At 47.9% G+C, this 14,875-nt stretch overlaps 2 protein-coding genes and 1 long non-coding RNA gene across 5 annotated transcripts in view; 2 read left to right on the forward strand and 1 right to left on the reverse strand.

Annotated features, from left to right (window-relative positions):
- Window positions 1-8,367, forward strand: part of LOC103154857 (synaptonemal complex protein 2-like) — a 43,970-nt gene extending 35,603 nt beyond the window's left edge. The window contains exons 5-17 of one of the 3 annotated variants that reach the window (XM_016663133.1): window positions 3,652-3,724; window positions 4,088-4,221; window positions 4,325-4,433; window positions 4,632-4,681; window positions 4,782-4,848; window positions 4,937-5,103; window positions 5,179-5,212; window positions 5,345-5,437; window positions 5,496-5,635; window positions 5,724-5,818; window positions 7,398-7,497; window positions 7,576-7,634; window positions 8,173-8,367. In XM_016663133.1, coding sequence (XP_016518619.1) covers window positions 3,652-3,724; window positions 4,088-4,221; window positions 4,325-4,433; window positions 4,632-4,681; window positions 4,782-4,848; window positions 4,937-5,103; window positions 5,179-5,212; window positions 5,345-5,437; window positions 5,496-5,635; window positions 5,724-5,818; window positions 7,398-7,497; window positions 7,576-7,634; window positions 8,173-8,227 — 1,176 coding nt within the window. In that variant the 3' untranslated portion in view covers window positions 8,228-8,367. The remainder of the gene's footprint in view (window positions 1-3,651; window positions 3,725-4,087; window positions 4,222-4,324; window positions 4,434-4,631; window positions 4,682-4,781; window positions 4,849-4,936; window positions 5,104-5,178; window positions 5,213-5,344; window positions 5,438-5,495; window positions 5,636-5,723; window positions 5,819-7,397; window positions 7,498-7,575; window positions 7,635-8,172) is intronic. The other 2 variants (XM_016663134.1, XM_007576290.2) reach the window with 2 other exon arrangements.
- The window catches only part of LOC107833542 (uncharacterized), an 18,301-nt gene continuing 3,491 nt past the window's right edge, over window positions 66-14,875 (reverse strand). The window contains exons 2-3 of the long non-coding RNA XR_001659301.1: window positions 8,140-8,151; window positions 66-96 (exon numbers count right to left, since the gene is read on the reverse strand). This is a non-coding gene — a long non-coding RNA (uncharacterized LOC107833542). The remainder of the gene's footprint in view (window positions 97-8,139; window positions 8,152-14,875) is intronic.
- Window positions 8,462-14,875, forward strand: part of LOC103154855 (guanine nucleotide-binding protein G(olf) subunit alpha-like) — a 7,854-nt gene continuing 1,440 nt past the window's right edge. The window contains exons 1-13 of the mRNA XM_007576286.2: window positions 8,462-9,085; window positions 9,314-9,463; window positions 9,683-9,755; window positions 9,824-9,878; window positions 10,029-10,148; window positions 11,406-11,503; window positions 11,616-11,670; window positions 11,737-11,810; window positions 11,893-11,951; window positions 12,018-12,138; window positions 12,224-12,354; window positions 12,432-12,499; window positions 14,606-14,793. Coding sequence (XP_007576348.1) covers window positions 9,328-9,463; window positions 9,683-9,755; window positions 9,824-9,878; window positions 10,029-10,148; window positions 11,406-11,503; window positions 11,616-11,670; window positions 11,737-11,810; window positions 11,893-11,951; window positions 12,018-12,138; window positions 12,224-12,354; window positions 12,432-12,499; window positions 14,606-14,752 — 1,137 coding nt within the window. The 5' untranslated portion in view covers window positions 8,462-9,085; window positions 9,314-9,327 and the 3' untranslated portion in view covers window positions 14,753-14,793. The remainder of the gene's footprint in view (window positions 9,086-9,313; window positions 9,464-9,682; window positions 9,756-9,823; window positions 9,879-10,028; window positions 10,149-11,405; window positions 11,504-11,615; window positions 11,671-11,736; window positions 11,811-11,892; window positions 11,952-12,017; window positions 12,139-12,223; window positions 12,355-12,431; window positions 12,500-14,605; window positions 14,794-14,875) is intronic.

The following is a 14,875-nucleotide window of genomic DNA, read 5'->3' on the forward strand; positions in this document are numbered from 1 at the left end:
GAGTGGAGTGGAGTACCGCTCCAAGATGGCCGCCCTAAATCTCGTCAGCGACTATAGGCGAGAGCGGTCCATGAGGCGTCTATCCTTATATTATGTCTATGGGTTCAGGTTATTAACTTCTTCTCTAGGTTAGAACAGGGCTGCCTACACACAAGAACTCGCTCTCATTGCCCCCAGTGGATAACAGCAGTCCAACATGCGCATAAGGAGAAAGTGACAGGATACAGAACTTGCAGCTGTACCTTTCAAAGTAAATTAGAAACATGAACACATGACACAAAATAACTCAGACAAGTCAAGATGAGAACATATTCTAACAGAGCTCGTTCAGAACACATTGCTGGGGCCACAAACTAAGTCTGATTATTAGAGAACAGTCACGAACAGTGCAACAGTCCCCGAGCTCCACAAGGGCATCTTACGGCTCTTTCCAGTGGTAAGTTGCTGTCTATGACAGGTTAATGTGTGATTCGGTTCGGTTCTGGTCCAGTGGGGAGATTCTCCGTATTACGGTCTGGAGCGCAGCAGCTGCGGTTATTTCTCCGCTGATTTGCAGCGACACTCAGCAACGGAGAACCTCGAGGTTCTGGTTGTGATGGACTAAATAATCCCAGATTTTTGATTTTGTCTTATAAATAAATGTTCCAGTCTCGCTCATAATGAATTCAATGAATTAAATTCAAACGAAAAATAAAATTCACATCACACCAGCTGATATTATGTAGTTCTGGTGTTTTACACCGTCAGCGCAAACAGCAGCTCAGACTCTGAGCAGCTTCTCCGCTTTTCTCTTTATTCCTTTCAGCTCTTCAGAGAAACGAGCTGCTAGCAGCGCTGCTAATTCACTCCGTTACAAAACTTAACGATCTTGTTCCTTTCGCTTCCCTAATTAAACTCATAATTACGATCCTCTGCACTGAGCAGCTCTCTGACAGCAGACGGTGTGTCCATGAACAAGTTTTACTAAATACTGTATTATAACCGAAAAGAGAGATGCAACTTCTATTATGAATATGGACTAGCAAAATAAACTAGAAATTACAATGAAATACTGCTACTTCCGGTGGGTGCCGGAAGTAAGACCCATAATCGTTTCCCCAGTAAGCCATAGTAAGCAGGAATAAGGTGAATGTTGGGGGAGGAGTTATTACAATTCTAAGGGCCCTTTACGACAGGGGGCCCTCCACAAAAACATAAAAAATAAAAAATTGGGGACCTGTCAGTTACTGTTATTGTGTTTTTTAAAATTGTTTTTAGCAGTAAAAATTAAATGTTATCCCTCCCAGACCAAAAAGCACACATCTATATTTACATTGAACTCCCCCTGGATCTGCGTTAAATGGTTCGTTCCTGCTTGGCCGTGATGATTTCAGCAGCTCAGTACAAGACAAGAACGACTGTGGCGGTTACTATGCTGCCTAGAAAAACAATGAAGTCAAGTTTTCAAGACGGAGATAAGAGAGAGAAAAAGACAAGAGTGTGAATTTTTAACAGTTTTTCTCCGAGAGGTGAGTAGACAGTGAGATTATCAACTATTTAGCATAGTTAGCTTAGCTACAGACTACTGTTCGCCTCCATAGCGTTTAATGAATTAAGAAAAAGAAATACCAAGATATTCATATATTTAACTCTTCCCTGTACCTTTTACCACACATTGACAACAGATGAGTCAGTCAGCAGCAGCTCTAACCACATACCAGCATAAACCCTTTTCCTCCCCCGTCCCAGTGAAAAAACTGAGCAACACTGTGTTCAATAACAAGCTAGTTCATTCCAGAGAATCCATAGGGATTTCTCTGTGTCCTTGCTTTTTTTTTTTTTTTTACAATTACACAACAAAAACAATGTATTTGTTGCTGACAGAAAGTCAAACAATCTTTATAAAATAATTGTAATGGATAGTGAACCATTTAAATTAAGTTATCTAAATTATTCAAATTTGTAGATTATTTATTGTAAATTATTTAAAGGATGTTGCAGGTTGTTTAATGATATTTGTCTGTTTTGATTACCACTATTGGTGGTTTGTGTTTAATTGTATTTGCACTTTAAGTTTTTGTTGTTTTTTTGTACCTCGCGGGCTGCCGTAGCTAAATGAGGGCAGGCCCTATAAAAGCTGGGAAATCACTGTATCAATGAATAACTTCAACAAACTGTCGGATGTGCTTGGCACTGTTAACGTTTAGCGTTCCCCGGTGAAAGCAGCGAGGTACGTTTTATTTTGTTGTTTGTGTTGTAAGTTTATGTTTATATTCTAATATTTGTATCTGTTTAGTTTTCACGGTGACTATGGTGACTGAGATGGGCGTGGTGACTGATGATCCACATCAAAGATAATAAACAAACCTTAAAATCACCCGTCGAGACTACGCAAAATTAATTCACGTGCTGGGGAGCTGCTACAATAATAATAAAAAAAACAGCCTCCTGTCTGGACTGCAGCCAGTCCACACAGTTTTACTTTGGCTTACATTTAAATTACAGATATCTGTTGCCACGTCCCTCCTGACCTGTCCTCTCCTAAGTGAGATTAAACCTGCAGTGGGTAACTTTTATAAAAAATATTTTTTCACATATTTGTTGAAACTGTCATTGTGTTGTGACATTGTGGCATGAGAGATGATTTGTGAAAAATTTTTCCTCTGCCTTCTCCCAGTGCTAGAAACAACCAATCAAAGGTAGGAGGCGGGTTTTAGTGCTGTCAATCACCATCTCATGTGGTGCTGCTCATCCTTCCTCCCCTTCCATTTGTGCCGTGCTGCAGCTAGCATAGCGCAGAGCTGTGCAGATTCAAACTGTGAGTGCTGTTTAGTTAGCATAGCTACCAGTGACGGCAGATAAACAGTTTCCTGTAATAAGTTGTTTCTCCGTCATTAGAACATTTAGCAGTTAGTGAATGAGGATGATTAACAGCACTAAAACCCTCCTCCTGGTTCTGATTGGTTGTTTTTGGTCAGAATGGCACATTACGTTAGCTAACAATAGTAGTTCAGGGAGGAGGTGGAGGAGATTGTTTCCACAGATTATCTGTCTCATAGCAAACCGTCATAACATGGTGACAACTTTAACAAATTATGGAGATAGACTCAAGAAACTGTAACAGTAGTTGCACAGGAGGGACCCAATTAAATTTTTCATCATGGGGCCCAAGATTCCTGGCAGCGGCCCTGATTAGATTACTTCTGTTTTAACATATTTATATTTTATAGTGTGTTTAATAGCTGCTAAAATATTATTTTCAAAAGGTAATATTAATCTGACAAGCCTGATCAGGATATCCTGATTTTTATTGAGTTAGACTGTCTGGTGTTCACATAGAAGTTTTGGATTTATTCTTAGCACTAGAAAAGGAAAGAAAAGAAAAGGCCTTCCACTCAGACTGGGTGCATCAGCCCCCCGCTTCTCCTCATCCCACCATCTTGCAACACAAAGTTACACCCTTCTGTGGCACTAAAGAAAACCATGCACAAGTCTTATTGCAGCTCAAACTATCCAGAGGGATTTCTTTGGTTCTGGTTCTGTGCTGGCCCTGCAGAATCCATTGGTTCCTCTGATGGGGAACACTAATGAAATGTGGAAGGTCTTTAGGATTCTCCTTGGTGGTAGTTGAAACAATCTGATGTTCTGGTCTGGGTTCGGTTTGTTCTGCAGAGTTTCCTCTGGGGGTCCATCCACCTGCAGATGGAGGACGTGGATTATTACAGTCTGAAGTTCAAACAGAACGGTAAGAAGATGGAAGACCTCCAGAACATCTGGACAATGTGGCAGAAACTCAGGGTTCCTGAAGTTCTTTATAAAGCTTAATGTTGATTGGAGGAGTAGCGACAGTGTTGTTGTAGCACAGAACGGCCTGGTGGGGGCGGTATTGTGTCTGCAGTAACACCATGGTGGTGAAGTCAGCTTCCAGCTCCTGGTTTCCATCAGTGACATCAGCTCAGATAATGATGATGATGATGATGTTTCTGTGGCTTTCCTCACTCATGAAGATCCCAGAACTAGAACCGGTAGATCAAAGCCACCAGATGTTTTACATCTTTGTTTTAATGAGACTCAGTTTGTGTTTTTTCCCCATCATGCTCCTGGGCAGAGACGGTCCTCTGCGTCAGGCTGACCAATCCCATCATGCACCTGAACACCAGAAGTCACGTGGTGGAGCTGACCTTTGACCCTGAACACCAGCAAGAGCTGGAGGAGGCCGCAGGGAGAGTCTTCAATGTACCTGTTGCTCCACCTGCATGTTGGAACAGCGCCTCCTGCTGGTCACTGCTGCCAGTGTCTGAGCCATGAGGCGAAGCTTCATCTGAGTAACTGTTGGTGTTTTCAGAAACAGGCAAGTCCATCCGGCGCCGGAGGAGCGGTCCGGACCTCGCCCTCCTCAGACACGGCTCGGTCCTACACCCGCAAGAAGCCGCCAAGCAAGAGTCAGCTGAAGAGTGAGTCAAGTTCTGCTCAGAACCTCCACCCAGATGACCGCCTGACCACCAGACATCCACAGCACCACCATGTTTACTGCCGGTCCTGGACCTGAACTGTCCACGGCTTTATGAACTCATTGTTTAGATGAGAACGAACCATCACATGACCTGGAATGAACCAATCAGAAAGATTCCAACAGCTCTGTCTCTCCCCAGTTCTACCGCTGTCGTCTCCGAGCAGCGAGGATGAGTCCACCTCACTGAAGGTAACCCCGACACCGAGCGACCGACCCAATGACCGACCAAGCTAACAACTAACCGACTTACTTGTTTATCTGGTTCTAACTCTGAGGTTTTGTTTTTCAGCCTACGGCTTCAAACCGAGCTGAAGTTCTGTTTGACCAGATCGTACACTCCACTCCTGAGTTCAGCGGTGAGTCAATGGTCAGAGTAACCCGGCGGTGACCGGCCAGGGTGGTCTTTTGGTCCATCAGAGAGAATCTCTCAGGTTTCTGGTTCAGCTGCTTTCCAGCCACCGTTGGATCCGCCTGATGGAACCAAGGGTTCAGAAACTCACCTGTCTAACCTAGAGGAGCCCCCATCAGGTGATCTGCAGGGGGCGGAGCTTCAGATGACGCAGCACCTGACAGAGGGACTTGAAGAAGGAAGCAGCTCTCCCTCTAACAAGGTTAATTTCCTGTTTCTGACTGGAGTCAAATGTGAGAAGTTTTTCATGTTTACCTGTTTTTTTGTTCTTCTGCAGGAAAACCTGAGGAAAAGAGAAGCTTCAGATTCAGGTCTCACCTGTTCATTTACCTGGATGATGGCTGCACCAATAAAATATGTTAAAATGAATGATGGTCTCTGTTAGATGCTAGGCTCCAGTTTGACCTGGCTCTGTCCAGAATAACCAACACTCTGAACCACAGGCTACCTGTCAGACCAGGCCGAGGGCGTCGCCCCCTCCAAGAGAAAGGCGGAGCCTCTGCAGGACTGGGCGGAGTCTGAGTTGCCAATGAAAGGTAGTTTAATGTTTAGTTCAGTTTGTTTAATGTTTCTGATGCTCACCTGGCTGCCCAGCAGAGGGGGTGGAGCTAGCTGCAGAGGAGGCTCTTCAGAGTGAGGGGCCGAAGCAGAAGGTGGAGCCAGAGTCACACCTGACATCCGACATCACTGCTGCGTTCAAGTCCTTCAAAGCCCAGCTGGAGCAGCGCTTCACTGTCTGTAGCCACACTTGCTCTCCATCAGTGGCTCTGCTGCTCATCAATAATCAATAATTAACATGGCTGATTGACTCCATGATCTCAGGGCTGCTGGCAGGAGGTCCAAGCTGAGGTTCTCAGGTCCCTGAGGGACTGTCAGCAGCATGCGTCCTCACTGCTCACAGCTGTCCACCAGCACAGGTAAGTCTGACGCCACACCTGCCTCCACAAACACCACAAGCTCCGCCCACCTCCACAAACCTGCCCATCATCATAGACATGTTGTTGATGTTAGTGTTAGTGATGTTAGTCGTTCAGAGCACCGGAGAGCAAAGCAGCAGATTTCTCTGCGAGGACTTTCACGGACTGCAGCGGGTCTGCTCAGCAGGTCATGAACTCCTCTCCACACAATCAGCCGCTCAGTAGCATCAAGGTGGAAGGACCTTGGAGAACACAGGCTCCGTCCCCCGAAAGAACCTTAAACGTGTGTTTCTTTTAAGTTGCTGTAGCACTGTGGTGTAAGGTACTTTTTTAGGACTACTAATATAAAAGTAGCTGTTTTTAATCAATTCACTGACTTCTTTTTCTCTCTTGCTCTCGATGAAGGCGGATGCTTTTTCCCTCTGCTCCCTTCCTGCCCATTCCTGCCCTGCTTGCTCTGTTTTGTGCTGCCTTTTTCTCTTTTTCTATATTTTTGGAGCCTTTCTTTGCACATCCTCCGAATCTACAAATTATAGATCTGGTCAACCGATCTCTCAATGCAATTGATCACATTTCAGACGAGAAGTCTGGGCACAGGAGAGCCTCTTGTCCTGCGGAGACACACCTGGTGGGATTCACCCTGGATTTATTCATGATAACAGGATTTCTGCTGTTTGGAGCTTGTGGATTCCTGGATTATTGACAAATTTGTGACGGACTTGGCCGAACTGGCGAACACTCAGACTGTTGGTGTGAGTTTTAGTTAGTGGATGGAGTCGATCTTGGAGAAGTTTGGTTCAGTGGAACGACCAAACTAATTTGGATGATTGGGAACTGAGACGTATCGGAGAGACTTTAGGGAAGATTGAAATTTATAATGTTCCCGACCTAAGACGTTCTGTTTCTGAATTGGCTTTCCCCATGTTGCCTTGGAAGGGCTGCATATTCAATCTCCTTGAAGATATGTAAACGTAACGCTCCTTCCCACCTCACCCCCTCCTGTATCCATGCAGCTGTGGAGCTGAGCGCTCCCAAGGACAATCCTTGATAACAACATCCTATTGGACTTCTGAGGCTGAGCAACGTGGTTTCATGGCCCTGTGATGTCACCGCCTTCACTCATGTCTTTGTTTTGCCCTTTGTTTTGTCTGAATGTTGCCATTTGCCCTAATGTGTCTTTTCCTCTTTTTATTTTATTTAGTTAGAAACTGTGGAGTACTCACTTTTAAGCCAGAAAAGGAATTAGATTAGTCACTCTTTATCTTATCAGAAACTGTAGACTACTCACTATTTCGATGCAGAGACCAGAAGCCCAGAGACGCTTTTGGATCGAGACTACTTTTTTAGACTCCTGTTCTCCCAACCCAGAAAAGGAATTAGACCAGAGGATACTGAGGAACCCTGAACAGGATCACCGAGTTTACATACTTTAGATCAACATTAGATTTTTTTTCTTCTTTTGCTCTTTCCTTTGGTTTGTTATTTTGTTTGTATTTCCTTTTAATTCCTGTAAAGCACTTTGTGTTGCCTTGTTGCTGAAAATGTGCTATATAAATAAAATTACCTTTTGTGTGTTCAGGTTGTCGTTGCTGCAGCGGTTTGAAAGCAGTGTAACGGATCATCTGAAGCAACTGGAAGAGAACTCCATCAGTCTGAACTCCATGGATTCTGAGATTCTGGTATGAGACAGGTTGCTGGTTCTGAACTGGTGTGACTGGTTGTGTCCCACTGATGACCACTTCCTGTTTGTCCTGCAGACATTCTTCCACTCTGAGATGGAGCAGCTCAGTTCGTTCTGTCAGGAACATCTGAAGAAGTGAGTCTGATGGGTTCTGGTCCGGTTCACCCTGCTGCAACCACATGATCCGCTGGGCCGGAGTAGAACCGGGCCCAGATGATCGGCTGGGTCGGAGTAGAACCGGGGGTTGTGATGTTTGGAGTGGACCCCATGTCGGGTCCTACGGTGCTGGAGCTACGGTGGAGACCAACAGAAATGAACCGGGTTCTATATGCAAGCCGGGTTCTGACTAAAGTCTGTTTGCATGGAGAGGTTAGAGCAGTGGGTTCCACAGCCGGTTCTGGAGGCCCGACATCCTGCATGTCTCAGTTCCTCCCTGCTGGAGGCGACTTCCTCCTCAGCAGGTCGATGTTCTTCTAATGAGCCGTCATTGGATGAAGGTGAGTTAAACCATGCAGGATGCCGGGCCTCCAGGACCCACTTTGGGCCCCACTGGGTTAGAGGTTCTCCTCAGAGGTCCAGAACACATTGGGTTGATATGAGCTGTGGGTTCTGGTTCTGGTGGGTCGGGATTTTGGGTTACCTGTGTTCAGATCTTCAGTCTCTTTCTCCTGAGGTTGAAGAATCTGGACTCCGACCAGCTGAGGACGCCACATTCATCCAACCACTGAAGAAGCCGCCATCGACTGGAGGAGAACCTCAGACGTTTTGGGATCTGAGTGAAGAGGAAGAAGAGGAGGAAGGCCTCTTGGATCTTTTTGTTTCTGATTAAATTTCTCTTCTGATCCAAACAATTAAAGACTGAAACTAAATACTGCGTGATGTTGATGCTGGTGTCTGTTTCCATGGTGATGTTGGTTGCCGTGGTGCTGATCCTGGTTGCCGTGGTGATGCATGGCGTAGTGGCTACAGTCGACCACCAGAGGGAGAGCTGGTCTCTGCAGCGGAGAGGAGCCTCTATTGGGCTGTACCAACACCCTGGCAGCAGGGGGCAGCAGTAGCACCGCAGGCTGACCTGGCAGAACCAAACTGGACCGGTTTTCATCAGAACCCACAGGACATGCTGTGGACAGCGGGGATGTCCAGCTGTTGTCCTCAGCAGCTGCTGTCCTGCATGTCTCCGTGGCTCAGGAACCTGCTGGTGACCTGTGCAGGACATGAGGACGCAGCGGGACGCAGCGGGACGCAGCGGGACGCAGCGGGACGCAGCGGGACGCACCATCCCCTGAAGCAGGTCCAAAGCTGTTTGTGATTCTGCTGCTGGTCGTCAAGCAGCTCAGAGCCAAACAGACAAATCCCCAAAGAGCAGAAGAAGACGACTAATGAGGCGCCGTCAGGGCGAGGCGGAGCTGCTCAGGTGTTTCACTCAGCAAACATCACACAACCTGCAGCAGCTCCTCTCTGAACCGGACCGGGCTGCAGATCAGACCATGCTGCCACTGCTTCTGTGACCCGTCTCTGTGGACTTGGATGGACGAGCAGAACCGGACCTGAAGGCTAGACGGATCGCTGATTCCCAGCAGCTACAGGTAAGTCCACTGGGACCACAGCCCCTCCGTACTGGGTCTATTTAGATTCTGTTGTGACCCATTTCCAGCTGGAAGGTTCTGATGTCCCAAACGGGTCAGAACCATAGCAGAGTCCAAATGGTTCTACTGGGTCTCTGACTGCTTTAATGTGCTGAACTGATGGCTGGTTCTGGTCCTACTGGACTCCCATCCTGACCGGTCTCATCTCTGGCCCGGTTCTGGTTCCAGTGGTTCCAGTAGAGATGGGGTGTTTAGGCGGGAAGACGGACGAAGAACGACTCGACGAAAAGGCCAAAAGAGAAGCGAACAAGAAGATTGAGAAGCAGCTGCAGAAGGAGAGACAAGCATACAAAGCAACACACCGCCTGCTGCTGCTGGGTGACACACCCGTCTGTCTGTCCGTCTGTCTGTCCGTCCGTCCGTCTGTCCACCCGTCTGTCTGTCTACCTGTCTGTCCATCCAAGTGTCCAACTGTCTCTGTCCACCTGTCGTGATCTCAACAGGCCAGGCTTCATTTGTTCTCCTCTGTCCTCTCTGCCCCCTTGTCCCTCTGTCTGTCTTCCTCTCTGTCCACCTGTCCTCTCTGTGGTTGTGCAGGTGCAGGAGAATCAGGTAAAAGCACCATCGTGAAGCAGATGAGGATTCTCCATGTGGACGGTTTCAACGCTGAGTGAGTCTGGGTTTGTGGGAACCGGGTCTAGACCAAACCCGTTGTCATGACCTCTGGTTTGTCCCCAGAGAGAAGCAGCAGAAGATCCAGGACATCAGGAAGAACGTGAAGGACGCCATTGTGGTGAGTCTGACTGGAGCACAGGGTCATGAAGGTCATCAGGGTCATGACGGTGTCCTGGCTCCACCAGGACCTGGTCCTCAGGTGGACATGTCTCCACCCTTGTCCTGACCGTCGGCTCCATTGGCCAATCAGCTTCTGTCTTTTTTTCAGACCATCGTGTCGGCCATGAGTGCGTTGACTCCGCCCGTCCCTCTGGGTAACCCTGGCAACCAGTTCAGGGTGGACTACATCAAGAGCATCGCTCCGCTTTCAGACTTCGAGTACACAGAGGTAAAACCACACCTTCACAGGTGAGTCATGTGAGCTGTGATGTCACTCAGGTGTGTCTGCAGCAGAGGCGGCAGGTTGGAGGGTCTGAGCGGGTTATTGATCTTTGATCAGCAGAACCTCTACCTCCCCTCAGAACCAGGTCCAATCTTTCTCCTCACTACTTTGGTTCTGATGGTTTGGGGAAACAGTGTTTGAGTTGTTTCCTGCTCCAGTGGAAACATTGAAAGTTTCTGTTAATATTCCCTGCAGCAACAAAGGAGACCTAAGAGGAAACAGACACACACACACACACAGACAGGTGACACCCCGTCCTGGACAGGTAGACGTGTTGAAGTGCTTCAGGCTGTACCAGGAGACCTGCTTGTTTGTTGTAATGACGGTAATGACATGATGTAACCAGTTCACCGGAGACGCACACAGCTGAGAGTCGCCTGAGGCCTCATTATCCAAACAGCTTGTCTCCAAGGATCTCACTCACCAAACAAGTGTTCACTCTTCCTTTATGGTCTGCTGATTGGTTCATGAGACACTATGCTTCTCACACTGTGGTTGCTGCCATCCAATCAGGAGCCTTCACGCAGACCCAGCTGTTATAGGAGAAGACATTCTCCTCTAGAACCTCTGGGCCGTTTATATTTGCGTATCGCTGACCCATCATACCCATGGACCTTGTGGCACTTGTCATTTAGAGGCAGCCCAGATTGGCAAAGCTGGTCTTCAGGCTCTTCAAGACAGAGACCTTCATTCTCTGTCTGTTTTCTTCGTTCTCCGTCGATCTTTCCTGCGATCGGGTCACAATCTTGTCACTATGTTTCTTCTGACCAACATCTGGAGACGGTCCAGGCTGGGCTGAGAACCGTCCAGATGGAGAACTCTGGCATTCAAGCATGAATCAGTGTGGTTGAGACAGAACAGACCGGGTTTAACTGGGATCTTTGGTACCAACAGGAGGTCATAAAGACAGTCTGGTCCTACTTGGTTCCACCAAAGGTGAGTTGGTTAGAAATAAGGTCCTGGTAGAAAATGAGACTCAAAGGTCCAATAAGCAAGGCTCTGGTTTAGAAGGTTGAAGGGATGAATGGATCAGAGCTACAAGGAGTTTCCCCACTGGCGTCCCCAGAATGGAGTAAGCAGTCAGTCACCAGAGCATCCGATGGTCAGGAAGACCAGGGTGACTCATCAGGACCACCTCTGAACCAGGTGCTGCTGTGTCCCTCTGCAGCATGCAGGGGGCGCTCACAGCTCTCTCTCTGGCAGGACTTCTTCGAGCATACCCAGAAACTGTGGGAGGACGACGGCATCAAGGCATGCTTTGAACGCTCCAATGAATACCAGCTGATCGACTGCGCCAAGTAGTAAGGACCTTGCGCATTAAGCCCTTCCCACATGCACTACACTGTGATGTCACAGGTGTTTAGGAGACATCTTTAAAGCCTTTTACTGATCCTCATGTGTTCTGGGTTCCAGCTTCCTGGACCGGTTGGACTCTGTCAGGAAGACGGACTACACACCTACTGACCAGGTCAGAGACCAGCCAATCAGGCTGAAGTTTCCACTGTGGCTCCGCCTCACTCTTCTTCTTCTGCAGGACTTGCTGCGGTGCAGGGTGCTGACATCTGGGATTTTTGAGACCAGGTTTCAGGTGGACAAAGTCAACTTCCAGTAAGTTCTGGATCTGAGGTCAGAACCACCATGTTCTGAGCAGGAAATGAAAGGTGTGTGTGTGTGTGTGTGTGTGTGTCAGTATGTTTGATGTAGGAGGTCAGCGGGATGAGCGCAGGAAGTGGATCCAGTGCTTCAATGGTAAGAGCAGCAGCATTAATCAGGGACCAAGTGCCAGCAGAACTCAGCCCGGTTTGATTCCCTCAGATGTGACGGCCATCATCTTCGTAGCGGCCAGCAGCAGCTACAACATGGTCATCAGGGAGGACAACTCCACCAACCGTCTCAGAGAGTCCCTGGACCTGTTCAGGTCCATCTGGACCAACAGGTGCTGGTGGTTCTGAACACCTGCCTCAGCTATCTAAGCTGTGATTGGCCGTGTTAACCTTCATGTGCTCTGTGATTGGCTGCAGGTTCCTGAAGACCATCTCTGTGATTCTGTTCCTCAACAAGCAGGACGTCCTGGCTGACAAGATCCTGGCCGGGAAGTCCAAGCTGGAAGATTATTTCCCCGAGTATACCAACTACCAGGTTCCTCCTGACTGTAAGAGTGGACACGCGTGTGCTGATGGACATGTGAGCAACATGGAACGCTTCCTAACATCCATGTCTGTTTCCCAGCTGTTCCAGATGTTGGCGAAGACCCCAAAGTGACCCGAGCAAAGTTCTTCATCAGAGACGAGTTCCTGGTAAAAACCCATCGATGGTGGTCAGAACTATGACGAGTTTCCTTCAATATGTTCCCTCCAACGTGTTCCCTCTTAATGTGTTCACTCTTAGCGTGTTCCCCATTAGGACTTCACTCTAATACAGGGGTCTCAAGCTCAATTTACCCGGGAGCCGCTGGAGGCAGAGGCTGGGCCGCATAAAGGAAACCACAACAAACATTTAAAAAAATCCTCAAATGTCATCAACATTTAATTATTTCTCAAATACATGAACTGCAGGCTTTGGCTTTGACAAAGACATGATGAGGGTGTGACAAAATTTAGGGTACGTTCACACGCGTGAAGTGACCCAAATCCGATTTTTTGTCGAATCGGATTTTTTTCGCTGGGCCGTTCACACAGCCACACATACGCGACCTGTATGCGTTCTGCAGTCTGAACGGGCAAACGACCTGAAAGTGTCCCGCATGCGCAGTAGAGGGCGCAGTAGCTTCAGCGTTCTCAGTGTTCTGCCAACCGCCATAAAAAGAAGAAGTGCTCAGTGTTTGCGGAAGTTAACATGGAGGCTAACGGTGGAGCTTAGCTTACATATTTGAAGTTGTTGGCCAACCGGAGCAGCATATTAACAACTTAATCTTCATATAAGTTGTTTTTCTTCCCACTTGCGCGTATCAGGACGGAGAATTTGTTGAGTATCAGTGACGTTTAGTTCGGATGAATGCGGCCTGGACATTAGGTCGCATTTGAATCGGATATGGGTCGCATTACCAAAAAAAAAAATCGGAACACCCTAAGTTTATTCCACTTGGCATCGCTCTTGTTCTACGTTTCATAGAAGTCTTTAGGCAGCTAGCAATGTATGGAGAACGTCTCGATGCGTGACGTCATCACCGCTTCTACTTGTCAAACAGGCGGCGGATGACGAGCAGCCAGTCTCCTTTCTCTGCGTTTGATCGTGGCATTAATGGTGGAAAGTACCAGAATGGCGACTGCAGGGAAGGAAAACTGGTACCGGACTGGTCCATCATCCGCCGCTCTGTTGTTACAAGCGTAGTGTGCATGAAGTCAGTGTAGCTTAGCCTAGCACCGAATGTCAGCCATGACGAGGAACGGTGGGCGGGACTCCCTTCAGAGGGCCCTCACCCTGTGGGCCGCACTAATNAATCCGATTTTTTGTCGAATCTGATTTTTTTTTTGCCGTTCCGTTCAGACTGTCACACATATGTGACCTGCATGTGTTCTGCAGTCTGAACGGGCCAACAACCTGAAAGTGTCCCGCATGCGCAGTAGAGGGCGCCATAGCTCAGCGTTCTCAGTGTTCTGCCCACCGCCATAAAAAGAAGTGCTCAGTGTTTGCGGAAATAAACATGGAGGCTAACGGTGGAGCTTAGCTTACATATTTGAAGTTGTTGTCCAACCGGAGCAGCATATTAACAACTTAATCCTCATTATAGTCCGTCATAGTTGTTTTTCTTCCCACTTGCCCGTATCAGGACGGAGAATTTGTTGAGTATCAGTGACGTTCAGTTCGGATGAATGCGGCCTGGACATTAGGTCGCATTTGAATCGGATATGGGTCGCATTACCAAAAAAAAAAAAATCGGAATTGGGTCACTTCAGGCTGCAGTGTGAACACACCGTAAGTTTATTCCACTTGGCGTTGCTCTTGTTCTACGTTTCATAGAAGTCTTTAGCCAGCTAGCAACTTATGGAGAACGTCTCGATGCGTGACGTCATCACCGCTTCTACTTGTCAAACAGCGCGGTGGATGACGCAGCCCGGTAGCAGTCTCCTTTCTCTGCATTTGATCATGGCATTAATGGTAGAAAGTACCGGAATGGCGACTGCAGGGAAGGGAACCTGGTACCGGACTGTTCCATCATCCACCGCTCTGTTGTTACAAGTGTAGTGTGCATGAAGTCAGTGTAGCTTAGCCTAGCACCGAATGTCAGCCATGATGAGGAACGGCGGGCGGGACTTCCTTCAGAGGGCCGCTCACCCTGTGGGCCACTAATATTATACTTTCATATCACGGTGGGGGGCACAAGACATCGTGCTGCGGGCCGCGAAAATGAGACCTCTGTTCTGATATGTTCCCTCTAATATGTTCCCTTTAATATGTTCCAGAGGATCAGCACAGCCAGCACTGATGGGAAACATTACTGCTCCCCTCACTTCACCTGTGCCATCGACACGGAGAACATCCGCCGCGTCTTCAACGACTGTCGTGACATCATCCAGCGCATGCACCTGCGTCAGTACGAGCTGCTGTGATTGGCTTCTGGTCCTTGCCATGGCTCCGCCCCTTCCTGTTAGACCATAGACATAATATAAGAGTAGACCCGCATTGGCCGCTCCGGTGCAGGAAATACGGCGGCCATCTTGGAGCGGTATACC

This window comes from Poecilia formosa, unplaced genomic scaffold (assembly GCF_000485575.1).
Source record: "Poecilia formosa unplaced genomic scaffold, Poecilia_formosa-5.1.2 Scaffold404, whole genome shotgun sequence".
In the NCBI taxonomy this organism is placed as follows: domain Eukaryota; kingdom Metazoa; phylum Chordata; class Actinopteri; order Cyprinodontiformes; family Poeciliidae; genus Poecilia; species Poecilia formosa.